The 19,667-nt window shown below is 38.6% G+C and overlaps 2 protein-coding genes across 2 annotated transcripts; both read left to right on the top strand.

Annotated features, from left to right (window-relative positions):
- Positions 1-629: 629 nt before the first annotated feature.
- On the top strand, positions 630-6,947 carry LOC310941105 (caspase-3-like). The gene is made up of 7 exons (XM_083906196.1): positions 630-680; positions 2,907-3,002; positions 3,339-3,496; positions 3,858-3,986; positions 4,086-4,261; positions 4,431-4,548; positions 5,701-6,947. The coding sequence occupies exons 2-7, from the start codon at positions 2,926-2,928 to the stop codon at positions 5,928-5,930; spliced, it is 888 nt and encodes a 295-aa protein (XP_083762322.1). The 5' UTR covers positions 630-680; positions 2,907-2,925; the 3' UTR covers positions 5,931-6,947.
- Positions 6,948-8,826: 1,879 nt separating this feature from the next.
- On the top strand, positions 8,827-18,654 carry LOC310941104 (interferon regulatory factor 2-like). The gene is made up of 9 exons (XM_083906195.1): positions 8,827-8,953; positions 10,576-10,668; positions 10,750-10,849; positions 12,407-12,583; positions 12,703-12,749; positions 13,462-13,513; positions 14,114-14,266; positions 15,112-15,149; positions 15,866-18,654. The coding sequence occupies exons 2-9, from the start codon at positions 10,582-10,584 to the stop codon at positions 16,127-16,129; spliced, it is 918 nt and encodes a 305-aa protein (XP_083762321.1). The 5' UTR covers positions 8,827-8,953; positions 10,576-10,581; the 3' UTR covers positions 16,130-18,654.
- Positions 18,655-19,667: the final 1,013 nt, after the last annotated feature.

Below are 19,667 nucleotides of genomic sequence, written 5' to 3'. Positions count from 1 at the left end.
GACCATTGATAGTTACTTCACTTGCCCATGGGTGTATTATAATACATCCATGCACTTGCATTACATTGCAACAGTAATTGAAAAACAAATCAAAAGAAATAATAAAATAAAAAGAAATGAAAACATGCCAGGTGTCACAGGCAAAGAAAAATTAAATATAGTTAAAGATATATCAGTGGGAGCACAGTCTCACAGTTTTGATGGCGTTCTTGTTCTTAGCAGTAGATATTGACTTGCAATACAATGCCAGTTCTTTCATAAAAACACAAGAAAGGTTTAATTTTGGTAAATGTACATTTGTGTATGTAAAACTGCAAGAATTATAATAAGATTAATTAAATAAAATTATTTTCCAATGAAATGTCACTCCTTAAGAAAAAAAAAAAAAAGCACATTCTGCAAGAGGAGTTTGAAGTGACCGAAAATATAATCTAAGATAAATGTAGAAATCATCCATGCACTTGCCCTGACATGCTAAAGGAGCTTTGTTGTCAATCCACCGGCAGCTTTTTTTAACCAATCAGCTGTCGCCTGTGACGTTTGTCCCGCCCACGCGTGAATCAGCGCTCGTGATTGGATGGAAGTTTGACGGCAGCACTTTGAACGCTCGGTTTCCTTGTAGTTTTGGTCAGGGAGGTTCCCTCAAGGACGCTTTTTCCTCGGCGTTTCCACGATTAGAGGTAAGTGTTTTGTGGTTAAAGTTACGATAGTATGTGCTTTTAGTAGCCATTGTTCTCATGTATACGTTTAACGACACAAATAGTGTTTTTATTTGCTTATAAGCACCTGACATACGTATGTTGTGTCACAGCTGGCTCGAGGCCATGACAAACAAATGGAGACGCACCGTTAAAGGAATAACAAAACATATTTATTTAGATCAATAATAAAGATAAATCAGGAAATACAATAACGTGAGGTGTGAAAGTCAGTCAGATCAGTCATGTAAGGTGTGCATGCATGGTAAATATGGTGTGTGTGGATGTTGTATGATGCATAAAAGAAATCAAAAGAACTAAGGATTAAGGCTGCCGCGTCACCCGGGGAGACAGGCGTCTGTCTGCAAAGGGAAAAAGAGAGAGAGACACAATGAATGAGAACCTGCTTATATGGCAAACCCGAATACGGCCCAGGTGTCCCCAGTTATCAAATTGCCAAACTGGCCCAGCCCCCTGCCATCCAACAACTTACTCCCAACTACTGTCAGACACCAGCAGGAGTCGCCACAGTTGTCAGGTGTAAATAGGTTGTAGGCGGTTAATGTTTCTAGTTCTGCGTTTAAAAGTGGTTACAGTTACACAACACGACTTACGTAATGTTATTAAAGATAATAGTATGTGTTTACTGTTGTATTATCACTCTACTGCAGTTGGTTCCAGGAGTAAAGTTGGCTTACCCTTATGACTCATTCTGAGTGAGGAGCTACACGTCATTTTCTCTTTGTTATATGGACTTTCCCAGTGATTTACTTTACCATTTATTTTGTGACATGTTCATTATGACCTCTATATATAAAGTAGCATCATTATAAACTGCAGTAAACCAGAACAATGAAAGAAAGGGTCATGTTTCCAAGAATCAGTCTGGTTTATCTGGTTAACTTAAACCACAGTACCACACATAAGTGTTTTCTTTTTTCTAGGTTGTTTAATTATTTATCTCAATTATACAGATTTACTAAACCAGACCTGCAGCAGGCTGTGATTTCTAAACCACTCCCATATAAACCTGACGCACTCTTTCAGAGAGTGCAAAATCAGCAGATTATCTTGTCTCAGGCAGGGATGGAGTTTGTATTATATAGAAATATAGACACATGAACTAAGTAATGACATTGTGTAATGACCATACAGTACAATTATTTCTCAATCACTTTATTCAAACACATGGGTAACATGTATGCACCTTTAAAATAACATGTTTTCTGTCGGGAAAACAGCTTTTACAGGTTCTACAAGTAGTTGTTGAGACTTACATTTATAAATAGTATGACTCTGGCTCTCTGGAGTGGACTCTTATTAATGTTATTGGTGAAACCTGTGTTTGTCCTACTATTTCATGTCAACAAATATCTGCTGTGGGAAAAAAGTCTAATACACCAGCTTTATCTACACGTTGTATGATTTTATATATACAGTTGTGCTCATAAGTTTACATCCCCTGACAGAATGTACGATTTCTTGGCCATTTTTCAGAGAATATGAATGATAACACAAAAACGTTTCTTTCACTCATAGTCAGTGGTTGGCTGAAGCCATTTATTGTCAAAAAACTGTGTTTACAGTGTGTATTTCCCCCTTTAACATCAATGACAGCTTGAAGTCTTTTGTGGTAGTTGTGGATGAGGCTCTTTATCTTCTCAGATGGTAAAACTGACCATTCTTCCTGGCAAAAAGCCTCCAGTTGCTGTAAATTGTCTTACTGTCTTGCATGAACTGCATGTTTGAGAAGTTATTTGTGGGTTTTTCTTTGCATCCCGAACAATTTTCCTGGCAGTTGTGGCTGGAATTTTAGTTGGTCGACCTGACCATGGCTTGGTTTATTCCTTGGATATTTTCTTATATCCCTTTCCTGTTTTATAGAGTTCAACTACCTTTTCCTGCAGATCCTTTGACAATCCCTTTGCTTTCCCCATGACTTAGAATCCAAAAAACATCAGTGCAGCAAGAGCTGCAAGGGTCAGGTTAAGGTTAAATGAGGAGTCCAGAAACTCATTGACCTTTTATACACACCCACTTATTTATTATTGATAATAATAATAATAATAATAATAGCCATAACTAATAATAGCAGTATTAGACAATTGAGTCAAAATCTGACATTATTCTGACACATACACCTTCACTTCTATCTGAATGTATGTTCATATTTTTCCAAAGGCGCATTAAACTCTGTCTCTGTTCTAGTTACAAGTGTAGGAGGAACATGGCTGACCTACGTGATGATGGTGACCAGAAAAACGGTGGTGACACTGTGGATGCCGTGATACTCTCTGAGAAGGGGTAATTACACCAACACAGTCTTAACTAACTATATGCTATAAAACTAAAACTTTACACTCAAAATGGTAAACCATTTATAAATCATAAAAATACCTTTACGTGTAAATGGAAAATTCAGCTGTTTAGGAAATTATGAGTTTAGTAATGGATCTGTGTCCATAGTACTCAAAGGAACAAATCCTGATGGCTTGATGTGATTATTTATTCAATCAGAAAAAGAAAATATTTTGTTCTACATTTGTGCTCACATATATATTATAGTATTAGCCAGTTTGCCACAGTGCAGTCTATTTGTAATGGCGCTTTGTGTGTGCGTGTACGTGTGTAATCTTTCAGGACAGCTGCAGCAGCCACAGGCGGTGATAAGACAGCTGAGCAAGTGGACAGTGAAAGCATGAAAGAAGCCATCTGTGACCCTTACCGATACAAGATGGACTACCCCAGCATTGGAACCTGTGTGATTATCAACAATAAGAACTTTGACAAAAGCACAGGTAAATGCAGGTCTGACACAGGGATTTACCATTCCAAACACAGCATAACAGTTGCCACAGGTTCAGATGTTAACTCAGGACGTAATCAAACACATCTGGAGATGGGTTGGGGACACACATGGTCACTGTCCTCAGCTGACACTTAATAATGAAGTATTTATACAATTTTCAGTGGTCAGAGTTTGATTGATCGATGTGTGGACAATGCCAGAGTACTGCACCAAGAGAAGTAGCAGCCTGATGAGTATTGTTTGTGTTGTGGTAGCGTTTCTGAAGTGTCACAAACAGGATGTGTTAATCTGCTCACATTCTTGTGAACTTGACTGCAGATGCTTCTTTGCATGTGTTTTTGTGTCTATAGGGATGAAGGGTCGTAATGGGACAGACGTTGATGCGGCCATTGCTATGAAGACCTTCTCTGGTCTGGGATACAGCATCAGAGTGGCCAATGACCAGACAGTGAGGCAGATGAAACAGCTGCTGTACAGTGGTAAATCACTCCAAAGCTTTTTATATGGACACCCACTATTTGAAGATTACAATTTGTACATATTATAACATTTCTAATATTATCCTGTCTTGTCTTCAGTTTCCCAGGAGGACCACAGTAACAGTGCGTCCTTTGCCTGTGTGTTGCTCAGTCATGGAGATGAGGGCTTGATTTATGGCACAGACGGCTGTGAAAAGCTCGACATCCTGACAAATTACTTTAAAGGGAATCGCTGTAAGAGTCTGGTGGGGAAACCAAAGCTTTTCTTCATACAGGTCAGTCAAACATGCGCCGAGTCATGACCACACAAATGAGCAATGTTTTGTGTGTTTTCAGTTTTTTTCACCATTTTCTTTTCCAAAATGAATCAATAAACATACAAGTAAAAGTGTCTGTCTAACATTTAATCACAGCTAATGACGTGTATGTGGATGTGTCCTTTAGGCATGTCGTGGTTCAGCCCTGGATGAAGGAGCCTTAGTTGAGACCGACAGTGTTGATGACCAAACAGAGAGGATTCCTGTGGAGGCAGATTTCCTTTATGCTTATTCCACTGCTCCAGGTAAATGGTTGCATCATTAGCTATGTTTACATGTGTGACATTTACAATTCCATGGTTTACAGCAGGGGTTCTCAAAGTTTTGATACCTGAGGGCCAATTTAGGAACCTAACATTGGACTGAGGGCCACCAAAGGAAAAAAACAGAAAGAAATCCCATTTGTAATAATGTTAATGACCAGATTGCAGTTCTACAGTTTAGCGTTAAGTAATATAAGCATTAATATAATAACGCTTTATTATTTACTGGGTAATTACCCAGTATTTTGGCCATTGTTCTTACCTTCTAATTACAGGTTAATACCAAGTTACACATTTCTGTTACCATACATTTCCTGGGTAAATAGCTAGTAATTGGGGGCTGTAGCTACCTGCTTATTACCAGCTTATAACCCAATAATACACTAAAATTCACCATATAGAAACCAGGTAAATACCCAGTATTTTTGTTTACACTTATTGGTCTGTATCCAGTAATGTCCAATAAACATTTAACAAGCTTAGTAGCTCCTGGATTAAAACTATCAACTGTAATTCATTGAGGGCCGGCATAAATGTTTCTGCGGGCCGCCATTGGCCCCCGGGCCGCACTTTGAGAACCAATGGTTTACAGGAACGCAAAACTAAATGAAACAATGATTGTGGTGTCCTTCCGTCTCATTTTCCTGTAAATTGTCATTATCATCACATTTATTATGTTGAATACATTTGTGCAATACACAAAATATTATAACTTAAATATTATAGATATTGATTGATTAGAAAATAGATGGGATCGACAGTATTATGTTTCAAAAGGCACTTAATAACACTAATTTTAAGGATTTGTCTTATGGCAGAATTTGACCATATTTTACTCAATGTCATTGTTTTTAACACATGTACCATATAAGTCCTTAATATCTGAGGTTATAAATATAAACAGTATGTTTTATTTTATCTTAGAGTGTATTTACAGTGTATTGTCACTCTCCTTTGAGAAGCACAAACGTCGGTAAAAAGAATACAGAGAAACAACCTGGGTGCAGCTTTATACCCCCATATATCTTTTTGCACTTCTGTGTCATTTATTTATGTTTTGAAGACTGATTTCTGTAATAATCTTATACCTTGTTGAAGGTCAGTTAAAGATCAGCATTATAACTCTGTACACAGGCTACTACTCATGGAGAAACACAAGCAACGGCTCCTGGTTCATACAGTCCCTGTGCGACATGATGCAGCAACACTGTGGGAAGCTGGAACTGATGCAGATCATGACCCGAGTCAACCGCAAGGTGGCGCTACACTTCGAGTCTTCTTCCAACCTACCTGGATTTAGTGGCAAGAAGCAGATCCCCTGCATCGTCTCAATGTTGACCAAAGACGTATACTTTCCCTCATAGATGTTTTTAGGATTTTATAACCACACATTAACGTAAATATGATTTATTTACGTTAATGTTTTATTATTATTTATATTTGACTTTGTCCTATCATGTGGCTACAGTCAGAAAACAAATGCACCACCAACACAAGGGTAAAAGGGAACATGTCAGTGAGTAAAACAGTTTTTTTGTGTGTATTGGAGTCATTTTACAGATTTTATTTTCATTAGATTTGAAGGTATATATACTGTATGTGCTTTACTGTGTATTTATCATATTGGTAAATACCTAGTTTAACTCATACAGCTTCACTTTGAACGCATCAAATGCAAAAACCATAATATAAATACTGTAAGCTGCTTCTCCACAGCTCTGTATTTCTCCTGTTTGAAAAGCTTTAAAAGCTTCTACTTATGCTCATATTAATGAGTTGTAGTGTGCTGCTATTACTACGGTGGCCCTGCGAGGTCAGGGCACAGCAAATATCACAAGACGACACACCAGTTGATGGCAGCTGAGCAAAGAAGCTTTGGGCTGCTGTCCTGTCATAAAAATGATCATTTATTCTTTCTTCTGAAACAATCTAAATTAAAAGATATGAATGAATGAAGGCTCTATTATGGATCATACACAAAAGACAAAATTGTGAAAAACTAACTCAAAAAATAATATCTCTATTTGTGGATATTGCCAGTGAGTAGGTTGTTTGTCACTTTGAACATAATATGTGCTACTTGAAAATGAACCAGATCAGTGAAATTAAAATGTGATATCTCACTGTATTATTCATGTTTTAATAATATTTGTGTGGGTTTTTTTTTTCTTGAAATACTATGTAGTACACATTTATAGCCAAAACTGTCATCATGAATGATAATAATTTGGAGTTTGAGTGTAAATCTTAGTTTAAGCTCTGGACTAGAGAGCAGCAGAGAGTAGTTGATAAAGATAATGAGCCTGTTATTGTACCTGTGAGCCGCTGGGTGTAACCACCAGGAGGAGCTAGAGAAACACTGTGGACCACCGATGAACCAGCTGTCCCACAGAGATAACAGTGTTCCAGGAACTGAAATGATGGCCCGTTTGGAGCCTCGGATCAGACCAGTTTATTCTGAGTTCAAATACACATGATTATAAAACATGACTGAGTTTTGTTGTTGGCCTATTATATTATGATTATTATTATTATTATTAGTATTATTATATCAATAATAATACAAAACATAAACGTTCACCTCTCCCCAGTCTCACAACTGCAGTGTGTGTGTGTGTGTTGTATTTGTTCCCTCTTTATGGCCTGTTCTGTCATAAACACTGACCTTGTCAGGACCACTAGTCCTCATGGAGACAAAAACCTACTGTTAACTGGTTATGGTTATGGTTAGTGATGAGGCTTTGTTTTGGCTGTCGGTGAAGTCAGTGTGTGTGTGTGTGTGTGTCATCACTTTCCTTTCTATCATATTTCAAAAGCAGTTTCCTCTTTGAATGTAAACAGAAAGGCTCTTGACAGGAATGACAGGAATTTCATGATCATAACATCACAGAGTGTGAAAACATGCAGCTACTTCCATCAGTGTCCCTTCTGTATAAATATACTGTTCACTTTATATTGGATATATATAATGTACAAATTAGTCAAGGTATAAATCGCCTTTATTTATACAATTTTGAAAGACTTTAATTATGTCTAATATAATTTTGTTTTGACAACAGCAGAAAATGATAAATAACATTTGAAGTGAAATTGAATGAACTTGACAGTGTATCATCCAGAGCATTATAGTGCAGTGATGCTGCTCACTGAGTGTGCAGCACATTTTAAATTGTTGTTAAATTATATATAAGCATAGCATATATTATTTATATATATAAAAAAACACATCACACATATAGAAATTGTATTGCTGGTCATTTGTTACAACAATTAGAATTTAAGTGTAAAGTTTCTGGTTTCGTTTCCAGCGTCAGCTGCGTAGAAAGGGTGAGGGGGGTGAGGGAGGGGGTGAGGGAGGGGTGAGGAAGTGAAAATGAAATCCCGCTCAAAGATCGTCTATGTTTTTTGGTATAACAACAACAACACTCCTCACATGGCTGCTGTAATATGCTGGATATTTTCCACTGTCTTCACTTCTGTTTCTCAGTCAAATCTCACAGACTGTCATTCACAAAACAAACACCTCATTCAAACATTTATAAATATGAAAACAACACCAAAACAAAGTAAAATCCTCTACAGAGGACTAAAATCAAACCATAAAAGGTGATTTAGTTTTAATGTCTTGTTCCACTCAGAGTAGTACAAATTGTATTAATTATAGTTATTTTGTTATTTACACCAAAGCAGTGTAACAGATCTTCAGCTACAAAATAAAACCAAATAACTTCAACTCAAAACTATTTAGATAAAATATGTTAGTTTTCTTAAATCTCTGTGTGTAAACTCTGTCATTAGATAAATATGTTCATACTGTCACTTAAATGTTTATGTTCAACTTAAAACAATAAAAACACATCACAATCATCACAATCAACAATAAATAATTATAAAAACGCATTAGCATTATTATAATCACCATTATTATTACTAGTAGTAGTGGTGATACTTTATTTTAAATTGCTGTGATTGCTTACCTTTTACTAATGACTTTTTAATCCATAAGCACAGACTCCACCGACAGGATCAAGTCAATGTTCTCGGTACCAGGAAACAGGAGCGGAGTGAGACCTCTTCGTGTTTCTATTCATCTGTGGAGCGCGCACGCTGCCACGGACACTTCCGCCGCTCGCGCTCACTCGAGAGCGGCCCGAAGCGAGTGAGCGCGAGAGCAGGAGGGGGATTTCCAGCGCGAGCCTCTCTACTTCCCCTCCTTCCAGCCGTTGTTTTGCTTTCGGTCTTGACACAGAAACAGAAAAACGCCACGGACTCACTTTTGGTTTTCCACATTTTTAAAAAACCACACACACACACAAGAAAGAAGTTGTCAAGTGTTCGTCGTTCCATTGAGCGGGACGCAGCGGAGCTACAGGCCGTTTGTGAGCAGGTAAATGCTTCATTTCCGCATATTAACGCCGTTTAGTGACTCCGAGCACGCAGGCTCCCGCAGGGCGACATGACGGCTCACTCCTTACTGTGTAAGTGAAAGTGGGACTGCAGTGTGTCTCTGCTCGGGACAACATTTGTTTTCACTTTTGACTCGGTTGTGTTTGGCTGGAACAGCACAGAGACTGACAGAGACTGACGGACAGAGAGTAAACAAACAGACCGCCATTAACTTGTGACTTCACAACTCAAACCCCGTACAAAGCTGTTAGCAAACGGCTAGAACCTGGCTTTTATGACTGTGCTGGTTACTAAAAAGTCAATGTCACTTTAATAAGAGTGTGTGCTTGTATTTGTTGTGAAGATAATGGTATTTGATAGTAGAAATATAGAATATTAGAGGTTGTTCTGCAGCTCTTGACAAACTATCGCCGCTCAACTCACAGTATCACATTTATGACTTTAATATTATTATGAACAGGCAAACGTGATATTTCCAAGAGAGACATGTTCGATAAATTAATCACAGTTTTCATGTTTTTGTGCGTGTATAAGTGTATAGTAATGATTATCTAAAAGCTGGAAAAGACATGTAGTAAAATGTGTAGCTGAGGAATAGTCAGGAACATGTGAACATTTCCTGTCATTGTTATACTCACGATAATGTTGCTCACATTGGAAATGTGAGGATTTGTGAATATTTTCTGAAAAGCTTACGAATACAGAGGTGAAATGTATGGCTAACGTAAGTAGCGTTAGCAATATAGTTTATAAAAATATGATGGGTATTATTTAGTGAACATTTTGAAGTGAAAAACTGAGAGTAAGTTTTTTTTATGTTGGGTGCAACAAATAATTAAAATATGAATTAATTAATTATTATTTTCAATTAAATTGATTAGTATCTATCTGCTAAATTAATCACAACAAGTTTAATAATCAAATCGATTAAATATTAATTGTTGTGTCTGAATGTGAATATGTTTATTTTCTCCTCATAGTTTCATAATAAGTATAACTTTCTCCTTTTCTAACACACCATGTAAAGAAGCTCCTTTCAAACTTCTGTTGGTCATAATGATGGAGCTTTTTAATAACATGATAATATTTGTCCTTTCTTGCTTGCCGTCATGTTTCCTTGTTTGACCTGTTAGGGAGCTCACTGCTCATGTCAGGACTGGAGGCTATGTTGTTGGCACACTTCAGCTACTGAACTCTACCCCACCCACAGTGCAGCGGGTAGAGTTTGATCTCGCTTTAAAAAAAAAAAAGAAGAAGAAAGACTTGCGTTGGTATCATTTTATTGTTTTATTTTCTTCACAGAACTTCCTCTTGTCATTTTATATTGTATTTGAAGTATACTTTTATCAAACAATGGAGATGTAAATAGGAGTTTATTTGAGGACAATATTTTATGAGACAGAGACTTTCCAACAGATATTTAAGTGGACCGTGGTATTATTTCTAACTTTACAACCTGTGATACTTTCCCTTGTCGTGCCCATAAAGCTTGGTTGTAATGTAACCTGCAGTGGATCACAGTTTGTACTGGACGCTGTGTTGTTGTATACAGTGTATGCATTTGTGGATATCTTTCATAATCATGTTGCTTTGTGTTTACAGGTCACAATGCCAGTAGAGAGGATGAGGATGCGACCATGGCTGGAGGATCAAATAAATTCATGTGAGATACCAGGACTAAAATGGGTTAATAAAGTAAGTACATACACATGCTCACATATACACACACACATCAATACTATAATGCAATGACTGACAAAATGTGAATATTTGTAGGAAAAGAAAATCTTCCAGATACCATGGATGCATGCGGCACGTCATGGCTGGGACCTGGAGAAAGATGCTCCGCTCTTCATGAGATGGGCCATACACACTGGTAATATACAGACTTAACTTGTTTACCGCTTACCACAACTTACTACTCACTGCTTCTCTTTTTCAGTGGCTTTTAGTTTTCATGTGTACTCAACACCACACCAGTTCTGTTTAAAATCAAAGAAACTGTGTGCCCCATTTATTTGGTTTTCTGCCCTTACACGCACATGCTCACACATACTTGTAGGGAGACACTGGGTGAATGCCCATAACAACAGTAACAAATGGAACAAGGAGAAAATGGTGAAAATGTTGCTTCTCTAGGGTTAGGGTTAGCCCTAACTATTGGCGCTTTTCCGCCACCCAATTCCAGCACAGCTCGACTCTGCATCTTTTTTTTGCTTTTCCAGAGCAACAACACATCATCAGTACAAAATGTGATGTTGACAGACTGCCGGCCACTGATTGTTCAATGTCATCACTGGAAGAGTCATGAGCGCAACTGAACGATTCTGTGAACAAATCTTTTTGATTAACTAATTCTAATGATTCAGTACATCGAAAAGAACTGCTTTACAAGTCACTATTCACTAGTTTTTGTGTGTCTCGTATAAAATGATGTCACAGCAGTTTCATGCAACCGTGCTATGATGACTCTGCCCACGTTGAGGAGGTACTATAGTAATGGAAACCTAACCAAACCGTGTATAGTAGAGCCGTGCTGTGCCATGCCATGTCGTGCCGGGACTGTATAATGGAAAAGCACCAAAACACAGTGCTGCTTTAGCTACTGACAACACCCCTGCCCCCCCTCTCCACAGCCACACACTGTCTATGTGAGACCAGCTTCTCAGATGCATCTCAGCACAAGTGAGCCACTTAGATCTTTTTGGAAATAAATAAACCCTTTTTTATTTTTACTGCAGGCTGCATGCATTTTAAAGAGAAAAATATGCTATATTCACCATCTATGTTTATCACGAACACAACATGTTTCTGTTCCTTTAATCCATTCATTTTTTTTCAACAAGGCAAATTTTCAATTGTGTCATTGGAGTATGTAAAAGTGTTGTTTATTTTTATCAAAGGTAAAACACAGCAGAAGTTCCATAGCAGCTCTGCAACAGACATGCTCCCTGCTGTCTACACAGTGGATATGTGTAATGCACACATATCCAGTTTCAGCAGAGATGACAGAAATATCTGTTCTAAACTTCAGTCAGAAATATAATTTATATTGATGTCAGTGACGGTTTTTTATTTTTTAAGAAACTTCCTTGTCTGGGAAAATAAAAGTATGTGATGAGGACTTGGTATCAGCAGATACTCGGCAGTCAAAAAAATGAGATTGAGATGAGAGGCCTAAAAATCAGACTGGGACATCCCTAGTACTGTGTCTCTATCAAAAAGCACACAATGATTTTGTGAGAATAACTATTTCTTTTTAAATTAATATATAGCTATAGTAGTAATCCATGATGAATACAGTGTATTATATTGTGGTAATATGAAGAATTATCTAAGGGTCACAAAATTGATGATGTCCTCTTCTTAATAATCGTCCTAATCAATCTATAGATTTTCTCTGGATCAGTTGTGTGTTATTGTGTTTTTGCAGGTAAATTCCAGCCAGGTGTTGACCGTCCAGACCCAAAGACATGGAAGGCTAATTTCCGCTGTGCTATGAACAGCCTGCCAGACATTGAGGAAGTGAAGGACAAAAGCATCAAAAAGGGAACCAATGCCTTCAGAGTTTATAAGATGCTCTCCAGTACAGAGAGAAGTATGAGGAAAGGTGAGCGTCCCTGCTGCTGTTCCCCACCATGGTTAAACATTCCAAATTCAAGACGTATAGTTTTTAAGTCAATGAGTTGATATTAAAGTAATTTCTCTCTTTTGTGTTTGTCCATTTAGGAAAGAAGAAGATGGACAAAGAGGGGAGGCCAAAGGAAAATAAAGAGGTAGATAAACCTATACAAACCATTTTCACATGACTTAAATGTCTGTTTGAGTCCACATCAAACATTTGACTTGTGCTTATCAAAAGCAGCAGCATTGCTGAGGAACAGCAGCATGTTTGGATCTGAGAAGAGGAGTGAGTTGTTGTGCCATGTTACACCCTGGCTGCATATTTTGACTTAAACTTGCAGCCGAGTAATTGCTTAGCTTCCTGGCTGATCCAGTGTCATTAGACGGCTTAGAAATATTTACTCTACCAAGAAATGTTACTTTTGTTTAAATAATATCTACCAGCTCCATTTGTAAATGAATAATGAAATGATTGGATTCTAATTTCAGTAGAAAGTACACTAGTTGTATGTAGTGTAGTGGATTGGGCTAAGTTAACTGATGTTAATATATCTGAAATGCCCCAGATATCAGTTTGTATCCTGGTTCTTAATGGAAAAAGATATGAATACCTGAGCTAAAACTGCACATCACCCAATTGTCTTAGTGGAATTTCTCACTATTACAGATGGTATGTAATGAAGGGTTGATATAGTTATGACTATGTGATGAACACACAAAGTCGCTCATTACACACACACACAAACAGTATTGCATGTTCGGGTGGCTGAGGCTCGCTCACATTCTCGTCATCAGTAAGCTTCTTCGTTTCCAGATAGGATTTTTCTCCAAGCTAATGCAGGACCTATTGACTATTCTAAACAGGAGGTGGTCAAGCAGGAAGGCGTGGAGCTAACAGTGATGGACAGTGCCACAGGTACTACGCTTTCTCTTTACTTCAACAGATCTTTTCTCTGTTTATTTTTGCTTGGAACTGCACGCATATGAAAATTAGGCGAAACTAAAAAAAATGGATGCATTCATGCAGAATGGGCACAGAAATGAAGAATATGATGCAACACAGTAGTGGCACACGTGTGTAAACCAGGTGTAACACTGTAACTTGATAGCACCCAACAGTCGGTGTAATTACTGATTATTGTGAACACCTGTGAAAACAGTCAAAAGTCCCAGTGCTGAGCTCATGGAATGCCCCGCTTTCAATCAATTTACTTAACTGGTCAGAACTAACTGCTGTATTAATGTTTGATGTGCTCAATGTGCTTTAGTTATTTAATTTTCTGTCCGAAATTAAGCCATGATAGGCCAAAGGCCACTTTCTCTGCCAGTATTGAAGATTTAAACAATTTAAAAGTCTTGGAACAGCTGACAGGGGGAAAAAAAGTATCTCTAACTCTTATTCTGGCAACAGGGAATAGATCCTGTTTGCTTTTGTCATTTAAATCAGTAAATCATTCACAGAGTCAGATCAGAGTGCATGGTTTTGGCTCATCATGTCGTGTCTCTCCATTAACAGCCATTCACAGTCCAGTCTACGACAACGTGATCACAAGTGAGCAGCTGCCATTTGTCTGTCAGACGATTGAAGTAACCACTGAGAATGAAGAGCATACTGTTAGCTCCTCCCACTCGTACCCGCTCCAAATCTCCCCTGTGTCTTCATGCTACGGTGAGACGTCTCTCTCTCTCTCTCTCACACACACACACACACACACACACATTTTGTTTGACAGAGTTGGTATCAGTTACCTGGAACCAAAGTACATGCAGAAACCACTACGATTCTTTAGAACCACAGATTTAGCCACAGCAGCATAAGTGCACATTTCCTTTGTTAATGTCTGGCCCAAGTCATTTTACCAGTATAAAATGAAAGATGCGGTTCCTGATTAACTGATGTTATCACTCATTACACATTGTGTAATTACACAATCTAGCTAAAATCTGTTACCAAATCTGATCTTATGCAATGAAAATCCCAAGTGAGTGAAAAACACATTTAGTGTAGTTGTAGTTGGAACAGCAGGATGACTGTTGCTCTTTGAATCCAAGAAATCTAAAGGTACCAAGTGAAATATTTGAATTGTTCGTTGAAACAAAGATGTAAAGATCTAATGTTTAACACTAAACAGGGTTGTAGCCATTTTTCCACCATATTTCTACAACAGCCCAAAGGCATGTTGTATTTTGAAGCAGGTGCTTACTATGCAAAGAAAGAATAACGGCTCCACTCACATACAGTAAATCTGACGCATAAACCAACAGAGAAGGAAAGACAGAGAGTGGAAGTGTAGATTGAGTTGTGAAAGAGTGTTTACATCCTCTTTGCTATGCAAAGGCTACTTCCCTGAGAGGCGCTGGAGAGGGAGGAGAAAGTGTTTGTTGTTCTGCAGACTCGGTTAGATGTCACTAATTCTTGCACACTGAACCCTAAACGCAATCTTATTTTCTGATTTAGTTTAAGTCTGTATGATGTTTGTGTTTCCTTTCTGAACCCTGTCTATATTTCAACAGGCAGTGACACAGACAGTGACAATGAGGACAGTAAAGAGGTGAGTCTCATTTAAAACACTCAGGAGAGTGTCATATAAACATGATTAACCAGTCTGATCTTCAGAAGAACAGGTTTTCACCTGCTTCAACCTCACTGCTGAAAATCTGTGTGTGTGTGTGTGTGTATGCGTGTGTGCGTGTGCGTTCCTTCCTGTAATGTTGCATGACTGTGAAAAGGGAGGGCTTTGTCAGGAAATGTCAAACATTAACAGTTTTCACTGAGTATCACATCGTACCTTCAGTGAACACAAACACACACATGCTGCCGTTTATTGGTAACGATAGTGCAAAAGAGTTTGACTACAACAGTCTTAGTCTGTGGATTATATCTGTGGTTCATTGATTAGTTGTTGTGTTAATAAAATGTGGAGATTATGTAAAATGATAATCAGTGTATTCCAAACCTCAAAATGAGGTCAAACATATACGATATGCAGTTTACTGTCACAGAGCAAAACAAAAAACAGATCATTCACACTTGAGAAGTCACAGAAAACCATATAACTTGTTTGTGATTAACCGATTATTATGATAGTTTTCTAATCAATGAAGTGCTGTAGCCCTAATCCTTCATGTTACAGAGGTGCTGCTTTTACCTTAGAATCCTTTGTTCACCAGTGTCTGTTTTTTTTATTTACAATTGGGCATAATTAACATTAGCCTTGTTCTTGTATTGTGTATTTTCCTTTCCTCTGTCGTGGTTTTGGCTGGGCAGCGTGTTGGTGCAGGCTGGAGGGGGAACTACAGCACATCAGTCCTCAAAGTGCCCACGTGTTCTCTGCCAGGCATGGACACCTTCGTCAGCTCAAACAAGACTAACTTCAGGGTCACCAGCACACGAGACCCAGACCCTCTCATCAGCTACCACACCGACGGCTGGACGCCGACCTACAACCAGGACTCTATCTCATCTCCAGTGAGCAGCCATGAGATGCGTGCCAGCGTCATCATGAAAACCTCAGATGTTGCGTCCTCCTGACCCCAGATGAGGAAGCATCATAGCCGCCCACAGGTCGTAGGAATGACAGAGGATGTTGGTCACATGGTGCCTAAAAGACACCAGACCATCAAATCTGTGATTATTTTTTTATTCTCACATCTGTTTGTCCCCTCACTTTTCCTCTTTATTTGGAAAGTAGCAGACTGGTGTTGATGGAGTTCTCCAGGGCTCTACTTGTCCCTTAATCGATGAACACTGACGCCGTTAATACTTTGCTTGTTTGTTTGGCTGTGAAGGACTGCGTGATGTAATGTCTGTGAGGGTTTGCAGCTGATGTGGAACATACACACTGACCAGCATGCATGAATACTGCATGTGTTATTGTCCGTGTTCACTTTGTTTTGAAATGTAATTAGTCCTGAAGACACTGAAATCATCCATGTGTCCCTATTAGATTGTTTCCCCCAGAATATTCTATGATGAATAATGACATTCTGCACTTTAATCATGTGATGAGATAGATTTTATTCTTTTTTTTAATTGCACAGCCAGTCTGTAGTCGGGCTTTAAAGAAAGTAGATCCAGTGGATCAAGACTTTAAATATGTAAATTTGTATTAGTGCTGCATCTTTTACAGATGAGTGTCAAAGTGCTTTTCAGACATGAAAAGTTAAAAAGTGATTTGCAGAAGCTCATGCAAAATGTAGAAAGAAAACATGCAGAACAACAGAGACAGTAGAGTTCATACAGGAAGACAGGAACTTTAACATAACAATAACAAAAGTAGATGTTGTGAAGTGATAATTAAGTGGTCACTGATGTCTTAACCTTATTTTACTTTGCACCAGTCACAGGAGAACACATTGGTCATGGTCGCACACTGGTCTAACTCAGCTGTTAACAGGAAACCTTGTGCTAAATTGTGTTCTGTACAATAACAATAAAAGCTTCTTCTTCCTCTTAAGTGCTTTACTGGGACACATGGATGAACAGAGATTATAAAATCCGAAAAGCGACGCATGTTCATCATCACACAACAACCCAGACTAATTGTAACGCGGAAGTTCCTTTTTTCGGTTGGCAAACCAGCTTGACGAGCAGCAACTTACAGGAACATTCAGAGTCACGTTGTTATCTGGATAAAGAGTGACAATCATTATCAGGCCCCTGTGTGTGTGTGTGTGTGTGTGTGTGTGTGAATGTGAATGAGAGAGTGAAGACTACCTGTGTGTCTGGAAACCTCAGGTAAAAAGTGCCCACACAGACACATGAACTGACAGTGAACAACAGACTGTGAACAGTAGTGGACACATGCCCCCCCCCCTTTCTCCTGCCTCCTGATGTTAATAATGTACATAGCTCATACTGATGTAATGTATGCCTTCAAGCCGCTTCTGCACCTTATGGATAGCACTGGTGTTTGTTTGTGTGTGTGAGGGGGGGAGGGGGGGGGTTATTAACACATGTGCCTTTTGATTGTGTGTGTGGAGACAGACTGATCATAGAGGAATTGCCTTATGTTAAAAATGCTTCACAGGAAGGAGCAGAGTGGCTGTGATCACTAGGAATACGGAACGATCCGTTGATCACAGCAAAGGCCGACACTTCAAATCTTCTCATTTCCCAGTTGATTTTTGTGCATTTCTCTCCATTCCTCTTGGAAACACTCAGCTTCGTAATAACCACTGATTTTCACGATCCTGTAAATCTCTACACGCACAGAGAGAATCTCTCTTTTTATCCAAAAAGTTGCATTTGATTTCCACACTTTTACAGTTGAGTTTACAGAAGCCAGTGTTGTTTAATCATTGATGTAAAATAGAAATGATTTAAATTTGGAGCGTGAATGAGTGAGCGACTCATGTGTTAGCAGCTAGCAGGCTAAAGCTTTGAGCAGGCTCTAAACGTTAATGTGTGCAAACAGAAATCTCCACTATATTTGATTTTGACACTGGACGCAGATTCATATCATGGTGAAATTATTTAACATAGTCATTGAATCAAAGGGCTTTGGGCTTATTTGGCTGCAGAATTTGCTTCAGCAAATGTTCCTGTGCTTTTTCTCACTCACTGATGAACAGACAAATGTCCTCCTCTGTGTTCATACTTCACAATACTGGGAGAGTGGAAGCCATGACCGACAGCTGCCTTCTTCACACACGTCTTCACTGAGCCTCTCTTAACGCTGTATTGAAAACCATATTGTTGTTGTGACTCAATCAGAAGTTTCATTTGCCAAATTTCTTTATGTGCCAACATCGATAGAATATCTGGTGTTATTGGCACTGGAGCTTTGAATGACTTAAATGCTCTGATGATCAAATGTTGAGAACCTCCTGCCTCAACAAGCCTGACCGTGGAAATCTAAAGAAACGTCATGGAATAAACTCAAGTGCACTTATCTTTGTGTTGTCATTGTGGCTGTTAATCAGCAGGGAAAGTGTGTCGTCATTTTTATTTATCTCATGTTTTTATCTAATTGTCCTAATTTGTCCGATTGAAAGAGTGACAGTGGTGTTAAAACTAAGGTGTGTCTTAATCTTGGCTAAAAGACTTGATGACTCAACGGGAAGAAAAGGTAACAGATGATACGGCAAAGAAGCTGTGACCACATTCTGTCACCACTGTTTATTCAGCCTTCATTATGACAACTGTGTGAATCAACGTGTAAAAAAGAATAAAGACCTTTGTATTTATTCACAGGTGTGCAAGTGTAACATGTTTGATGACATGGTTTTTTTTATCTCGTGCATCATAAAGTTCAGAGTCCAGCGATTTCAGAGACTTGTGTTCAGATAAAAATGTCCACGAAACAAAGTCCACGTCCAGGACGTGTCTGTGCTTTACTGTAATGATGGAACTGTGTGTGTGTGTGTGTGTATTTGTATTAGAGTCTCAAATGTTTCCACATGTGCATCTCGTTCAGTTGAACCAGCTCTCACCAACTGTTGTTTCAGTTTCAGTTACTGTTCTCAGTTCCCACTCTACTTCCTGTTTGTCTTCAAGGCCTCAGTGAAACCTTGCCCCGTTGCCTTGACAACTGCTAACCACATGCCATTAGTCATGTCAAATCTGTCCTTAGTCTGCTTCATCCTCTTATTTTTCTCTCTTTCACAAGACACTTTGTTTCCCCCCTCCTGTTAGCCTGAATAGTCTGGACCACAAACAAAACAAAACAAACAAAACAACTGAACAAAACACTTATTCTCTCTAGAAGTTGAGAATATTAACATAAATGCCCTCTTGCTTTAGTTTACCTTGACAAAAAGCTCATCGCAGCTGAATTCAACGTGAGACAACATTTTCACGAGCACAGATAGTGAGATAAACTGTCACTTTATTCCACATGCATATTTGTAAATGATTCATAGCTGTAAATAAGTCACTGTTGCAGTCACTTCTGCAGTGGTTGCTCTCTCACACCATCTAGTGGTCAGAAGCTGCATTTTTCGTGAACCTACTTAAATGACCTGCAGGAATATTTTTTTTTAAAAGCACCTCTGAAAAATGTCTGGAGCAGAGGAGACACAGGACGAGTATCTGCAGTAGAGCTGTCTTCAAACTGCAGACACTGACG

Source organism: Microchirus variegatus (assembly GCF_963457635.1).
Source record: "Microchirus variegatus genome assembly, chromosome: 19".
Taxonomy (NCBI): Eukaryota; Metazoa; Chordata; class Actinopteri; order Pleuronectiformes; family Soleidae; genus Microchirus; species Microchirus variegatus.
The sequence above is the reverse complement of the archived record's forward strand: the minus strand, read 5'-3'. Positions and strand labels throughout refer to the sequence as shown.

Excerpts from the sequence above, each read along its gene's own strand:
- LOC310941105 (XM_083906196.1), top strand. The coding sequence starts at position 2,926 with ATGGCTGACCTACGTGATGATGGTGACCAGAAAAACGGTGGTGACACT. Across the intron at positions 3,003-3,338 it reads GTGATACTCTCTGAGAAGGG|GACAGCTGCAGCAGCCACAG; the intron begins GTAATTACACCA and ends GTAATCTTTCAG. Across the intron at positions 3,987-4,085 it reads GAAACAGCTGCTGTACAGTG|TTTCCCAGGAGGACCACAGT; the intron begins GTAAATCACTCC and ends TCTTGTCTTCAG.
- LOC310941104 (XM_083906195.1), top strand. The coding sequence starts at position 10,582 with ATGCCAGTAGAGAGGATGAGGATGCGACCATGGCTGGAGGATCAAATA. Across the intron at positions 10,669-10,749 it reads GACTAAAATGGGTTAATAAA|GAAAAGAAAATCTTCCAGAT; the intron begins GTAAGTACATAC and ends GAATATTTGTAG. Across the intron at positions 10,850-12,406 it reads GAGATGGGCCATACACACTG|GTAAATTCCAGCCAGGTGTT; the intron begins GTAATATACAGA and ends GTGTTTTTGCAG.